The following is a 7,123-nucleotide window of genomic DNA, read 5'->3' on the forward strand; positions in this document are numbered from 1 at the left end:
AAACTATGAATATTAAATAAAAGCCGTTTGTTATTCTATTGTAAAATGTTAGCTCATGTTTACATAAAAAATAGAATTTTGCCATGAAAGCTTTGTTATTCGACCAATATTACAATGCGCTAAGAAAGTGGAATAGATTTGTTCTTATTTCGGGTTATTTTTTCTCTATGGCAAAAGTGATGGTAGATTTTCTGGAATCTTTAGGTTAGTTTCATACTGAAAGTCTTTTGGATAAGTTAGTGATCACCATGACTCCCTTAGAAGTATGGTATAAACGATCATATATTTACAAAATTTTGGCAATATCTTTAATCCTGAATATTTTGGGTATTACCATGCTACTCAATCGTGAAGCTTTCCATGAAGCCTTCGGTGGAAAAAGCCGAGAAGCGAGAGGTGGCCGTAAAACGACAAGGATAAGAAATAAAAACAATTTGGCCATAGATAAAAGACAAGGTAATTATTGCAAGTTGTAAATGGGTTTCCATTAAGAGATATTATTTTAATTCATTCAGTATTTTAATTTTATAGACAATTTTACCACAATTTGATTTCTATAGAAAATTTTGTCAAAGTTTTATTTCTATAGAATATTTCGTCAAAAGTTTATTTCTGCACAGACAAAAATGTCCGTAGTTAAATTAACGATAAATGTAACTTATTTTTATTGACAGAAATTTATGTGCTTGTAGTTGAATTTTATTATTTTTATCGAAATTTTCTACAGCTTAATAAAATCTTACTTTCTTTAAGTATGTCTCAAAAACTTGAGTATAAAGTTCAATGACCGTACACATAAGTTCAATATGAACTAAAGCAAAAGAAGATTTTCGTATGATTTCCAAGGAGCCACCATGGTGCAATGGTTAGCATGCCCGCCTTGCATACACAAGGTCGTGGGTTCGATTCCTGCTACGACCGAACACCAAAAAGTTTTTCAGCGGTGGATTATCCCACCTCAGTAATGCTGGTGACATTTCTGAGGGTTTCAAAGGAATGTGGAACGCCGTTCGGACTCGGCTATAAAAGGAGGTCCCTTGTCATTGAGCTTAACATGGAATCGGGCAGCACTCAGTGATAAGAGAGAAGTTCACCACTGTGGTATCACAATGGACTGAAAAGTCTAAGTGAGCCTGATACATCGGGGTGCCACATAACCTAACCTAACCTACGATTCCCAAAAATAGTAAGAATGAACTATTTTAACCATACAATAGTTCATTCTTACTATTTTTGGTCACGATTTGGCGCCAATGATTTTCTTCTTAAATTTTAGTTAATTTCTTCTTCTATAAGGGTGTGTAATTTTGTGAACTAAAGTTAAAAAGTACAACAGGGCATTAACATTTCCTGGTTTTAACAACGCTTGGTGGAAATCTCAAAATGTGGAGTAAAATTTAGTTCATTTTTCGTGCCAGGTAGTTCATTCTTCCTGTAAAACAGTTCACGTTTTTTTCGGTGTGTAGGAAATTTTAACAAATTTTATTTCTATAGAGAATTTTGTTAAAATTTTATTTCTATAGAAACTTTTGTCAAAAGTTTATTTTTATAGAAAATTTTGTCACTATTTTATTTTTATAGAAAATTTTGTCAAAATTGAATGTCTATAGAAAGTTTTCTCATTATTTATTTCTATAGAAAATTTATGCAAAATTTTTTGCTTCTATAGAAAATTTATGCAAAATTTTATTTCTATAGAAAATTTTGTCAATTTTTTTTTTACATAGAAATTTTCTCAAAAAATTAGTTCTATAGAAAATTTTGCAAAAATTTTATATCTATATAAAATTTTGTCAAAATCTTATTTTTATAGAAAATTTTTTCAAAATTTTATTTCAATAGAAACAAAATTTTATTTCTACGAGTATAGAATTTTTTTTCCAAATTTTATTTTTATGGAAAATTTGGCCAAAAAATTTTTTTTTTAGCAAATCAAAATTTAATTTCTTTAGAAAATTTTGTCAAAAATTTATTTTTATAGAAAATTTTGTCAAAATTGAATGTTTATGGAAAGTTATCTCATTATTTATTTCTATAGAAAATTTTGTCAAAATTTTATTTTTATAGAAAATTTCTGCAAAATTTTATTTCTATAGAAAATGTTGTCAATTTTTTTTACATAGAAATTTTCTCAAAAATTTAGTTAGAAAATTGTACAAAAAATTTATTTCTATAGAAAATTTTGTCAAAATATTATTTCTATAGAAAATTGTGTCAAACTTTTATTTCTATAGAAAATTTTGTCAAAATCTTATTTTTATAGAAAATTTTGTCAAAATTTTACTTCAATAGAAACAAAATTTTATTTCTACGAGTATAGAATTTTTTTTCCAAATTTTATTTTTATGGAAAATTTTGTCAAAAATTTTTTTTTTTGAAAATCACAATTTAATTTCTCTAGAAAATTTTGTCAAAATTTTATTTCTATAGAAAATCTTGTCATTTTTTTATATATAAAATTTGTTGAAATTTTATTTATATAGAAAATTTTGTCAAAATTTTACTTTTTAAAAAATTTTGTCAATTGTATTTTTGTAAGAAATTTTCTCGAAATTTTATTTTTATGGAAAATTTTGTCAAAATTTTATTTCTGTAGCAAATTTTGTCAAAACTTTTTTATATAGGACGTTTTGTCAAATTTTTGACAAAATTTTTTTCTAAAGAAAATTTTGTCAAAATTTTATGTCTATAGAAAATTTTGACAAAATTTTATTTCTACAGAAAATTTTGTCAAAATTTTACTTTTTTAGAAAATTTTTTCAAAATTTTATTTTTGTAGGATTTTTTAATTTATTTCTAATTTTATTTTATTTCTGTAGAATATTTTGTTAAAATTTTATTGTCATAGAAAATTTTGCCAATATTGTATCTCTGTAGAAGATTTTGTCAAAATTTTATTTCTATAGACATTTTTGCAAAAGTTTATTCCTATAGAAATTTTTTGTAAATTTTTTTCTACAGAAAATTTTTTTAAAAATTGTACTTCTATAGAAAATTTGGTATAATTTTGTCAAAAAATTATTTCTATAGAAAATTTCGTCAAAATTTTTATTCTATAAAAAATTTAGTTAAAATTTTATTTCTACAGAAAATTTAGTCAAAATTTTATTTTTATGGAAAATTTTGTCAAGATTTTATTTCTATAAAAAATGTTGTCAAAATTTGCACAAAATTTTATCTCTATAGAAAATTTTATCAAAATTTTATTTCTACAGAAAATTTTTTCATAATTTTATTTCCATAGAACATTTTTTCAAAATGTTATTTCTATAGAAAATTTTGTCAAAATTTTTTTCTATAGAAAATTTTGTCCAAAATTTTATTTCTGTAGAAAATTTGGTCCAAAATTTTATTTCTTTTGAAACTTTTTTCAAAATTTTATTTTTATAGAAAATTTTGTCAATATTTTAGTTCTATAGAAAATTTTGTCAACAACACCCTACCATCTTGCAGTCTATAGGGCTTTGCCCAAAAACAAATTGACAAGCATACTTTTCCTCTGTTGGTTAACCCATATGCTACGTTTGGGTCATTTGATGACCCATATCGTATTTTTCAACATCGCATATCTTACTGTTGGAATATAATTAACAATTTCTATCACTCAGTGAATTAATTGGTAACATATGTTCAATTCATGCTGAGTAGTAAGAACTTTTAATTATAATCCAAAAGTAAGAAATTCGGTGATGAAAAATACGACCTAATACCCAACGTAGTATAAGGGTTAAGCTACACTTGTAGTTTTGTCAATGCATGGTTTTAAGCTGAAATCAAAAACAACAACATTTTATTTCTGTATAATATTTTGTTCAAATGTTATTGGCATAGAAAAGGTTGTCAGAATTTAATCTCTATAAAAGATTTTGTCAAAATTTTATTTCTATAGAAAATTTTTGCCAAATTTTATTTCTATAGAAAATTTTGACAACATTTTATTTCTATAGAAAATTTTGTCAAAATTTTACTTCTATAGAAAATTCTGTCAAAATTGTGTTTCTACTGAAAATTTTGTCAAAATTTTATTTCTTTAGAAAATATTGTTAAAATTTTTATTCTATAGAAAATTTAGTTAAAATTTTATTTCTACAGAAAATTTTGTCAAGATTATATTTCTATAGAATTTTTTTTTTCAAAATTTTATTTCTATAGAAAAATTTGTTCAAAATTTTATTTCTATAGAAATTTTTTGTCAAAATTTTAGTGCTATAGACAATTTTGTCGAAAATTTCATTTCTCTTGAAATTTTGTGCAAATATGTTTATGTTTTGCAAAATTTTAGTTCTATAAAAAATTTTTGCAAAAATTTATTTCTATCGAAAAGATTATTATATTAGTTTTATTGCTATAGAAAATTTTGTCAAAAATAAAAAAAAAATAATCAAAACTTTAATTAGGGGCATACCTTCCTCACATAGACTATTCAGTCCATTGTGATACCATATTGGTGAACTTCTCTCTTATGTTATCACTGAGTGCTGCCCGATTCCATGTTAAGCTCAATGACAAGGGACCTCCTTTTTATAGCCGAGTCCGAACGGCGTTCCACATTGCAGTGAAACCACTTAGAGAAGCTTTGAAACCCTCAGAAATGTCACCAGCATTACTGAGATGGGATAATCCACCGCTGAAAAACTTTTTGGTGTTCGGTCGAAGCAGGAATCGAACCCACGACCTTGTGTGTGCAAGGCGGGCATGCTAACCATTGCATTGTAAATTATATAAAAAATGTTTGTTTTTCTTTGAATATCAAAATAACACCACTTATTGGAAAACCCTCTACCAAACAACAGATTTAGGTCTCTCTCTTCTTTGCCTCTACCACTCTCTTTCTCATTGATATTTTCTCTTTCAGATCCCGATGAGTTAATTGTCTATGAGAATATTGCGAGAGACATACCCTATCTACCCATAGAAGATCTCAATAATATACACTATAAAAATCGTAATTTCAATAATTCCTGTGCATGGTATCCCTCCTTTCAGGATATACAAATTCACAATGACTATTGGCAAGAATTTCATAATAGAAATATAACCTATTATCTCTTCGGGGCTTATCTGGATCGTAGGCCCAAAGTTATATATGATCAGCCTATGGTAAGAGTTTTATCGATGGTGCATTTCATAGCAGCCAATGCATCGGATTATCCCACAACCTATTGTCAAATATGGTATAGAGAACAACCTCAACCGGTGATAACGATGGTCAATGATTTACGTCGCATTTGGTATTATGATTGGGGTCATGGATCGGAACACAATTATGCTCATTTATTGGGATGCCCGGTTTCGGAGGAGCATAAAAATTGGATACCCAAAACAGTGTCACTTGTCAGCTCGCCCTGTGACAAGGCCACCAATAATGTTAAGGTATTCTATGAGCCTTTGCAGGAGAACGAGGAAAAGAAAGGATTTGCGGTCTGTGTTAAGGGTCTCGATTATCCCTATGTGGATATGTCCCATCGCTTGGTGGAATTCATTGAAACTCTACGTTCTCTAGGAGCCGATAAGGTTATGATGTACAAACTTCAGGTTCATCCTAATACCACGAAAGTCTTGAAATATTACGAAGAGAAAGGATTGTTGGAATATCGTCCTTTTAGTCTCTCCTCGGAGGTGAGCAATTTGAAACACTATAGGCATATGGAAATATCCAAAAATGGTTTTGCCTATATACTCCATGAGGTTATCCCCTATAATGATTGCCTATATCGTAATATGTATCGCTTCAATTATGTGGCTGTTATCGATGTCGATGAGATTCCCATGCCTTTGGGCAATTATTCCACATGGCCTGAGCTAATGCAGTATGGTGAACGCATAACCAATCCGAATTGCAAACATTTTGCCAGTTATTGTTTTCGCTGCATCTATTTTCCTCAATATCCTGAAAGATCGCCATTTAGCCCTGACATCCCTGAATATTTTTATATGATGCAACATGTTTATCGTGTAAAGGAGCATATCCGTCCTGAATGGGCCACCAAATGTTTTCATCATACAGAGCGTGTTATAGCCACCCACAATCATTTTCCCATCCAATGGATATGGGATGTTTGTCCCAGTTATTCGTTTGAATCGAAAGATGCTCAATTGCAGCATTATCGTGAACCACCTCTCAAGGATACTCTCGATGATCCAGTGGTAGATAAAAGTATATGGCGTTTTAAGGCTGACATTATATACAGATCGACTAAGGTCTTTGAGGATTTAAATTTTTTCACTGAGGTATGAGGTTATCGATTATCGTGGCTATATGAAATTTATTTGGATATACATTTTATTGGATTTTCTTTCAGGTCTCCTATGATGACTAAGGCATTTGGAGATGATCTTTTGAAGAACTAAAACAAACTGTGATTTTAAATAAAATAAAATAAATTAAAATATAATATAATTACAAAAAAAGGCAAATAAAATTTTTTATAGAAATCAAATTTTGACAAAATTTTCTATAGAATATAGAATTTTGACAAAATTTCTATAGAAATAAAATTTTGACAAAAATTTCTATAGAAATAAAATTTTGACAAAAATTTCTATAAAAATAAAACTTTAAAAAAATTTTCTATAGAAATAAAATTTTCTATAGAAATAAAATTTTGACAAAATTTTCTATAGAAATAAAATGTTTACAAAAATTTTCTATAGAAATAACATTTTGACAAAATTTTCTATAGAAATAAAATTTTGACAAAATTTTCTATATAAATAAAATATTTACAAAAATTTTCTATAGAAATAAAATTTGTACAAAAATTTCTATAGAATATAGAATTTTTCAAAAATTTTCTGAAGAAATGAACTTTTAAGAAAATTTTCTAACGAAATAATATTTTTTGACAAAATTTTCTATAGAAATCAAATGTTGACAACATTTTGTATAGTAATAAAATTTTGACAAAATTTTCTATAGAAATAAAATTTTGTAAAAATTTTCTGTAAAAATAGAATTTTGCAAAAATTTTCTATAGAAATAAAATTTTGACAAAATTTTTTATACAAATAAAATTTTGACAAAATTTTCTATACAAACAAAATTTTGACAAAATTTTCTATAAAAAAAATTGTATAAAACAAAAACAACAAACTAATTTTTTATAGAAATAAAATTTTGACA

The 7,123-nt window shown here is 26.9% G+C and overlaps 1 protein-coding gene across 1 annotated transcript; it reads left to right on the plus strand.

Annotated features, from left to right (window-relative positions):
• The first annotated feature begins 248 nt into the window (after nt 1-248).
• On the plus strand, nt 249-6,320 carry LOC142230760 (uncharacterized). The gene is made up of 3 exons (XM_075301388.1): nt 249-456; nt 4,856-6,231; nt 6,303-6,320. The coding sequence occupies exons 1-3, from the start codon at nt 249-251 to the stop codon at nt 6,318-6,320; spliced, it is 1,602 nt and encodes a 533-aa protein (XP_075157503.1).
• Nucleotides 6,321-7,123: the final 803 nt, after the last annotated feature.

The sequence above is a fragment of the Haematobia irritans genome, chromosome 3, assembly GCF_050003625.1.
Source record: "Haematobia irritans isolate KBUSLIRL chromosome 3, ASM5000362v1, whole genome shotgun sequence".
Lineage (NCBI taxonomy): Eukaryota > Metazoa > Arthropoda > Insecta > Diptera > Muscidae > Haematobia > Haematobia irritans.

What these genes read in the sequence shown, in the direction of transcription:
- LOC142230760 (XM_075301388.1), top strand. Translation starts at nt 249, where the DNA reads ATGACTCCCTTAGAAGTATGGTATAAACGATCATATATTTACAAAATT. An exon ending in GGCCATAGATAAAAGACAAG is followed by an intron (nt 457 to 4,855) that starts GTAATTATTGCA and finishes TTTCTCTTTCAG; the next exon opens with ATCCCGATGAGTTAATTGTC.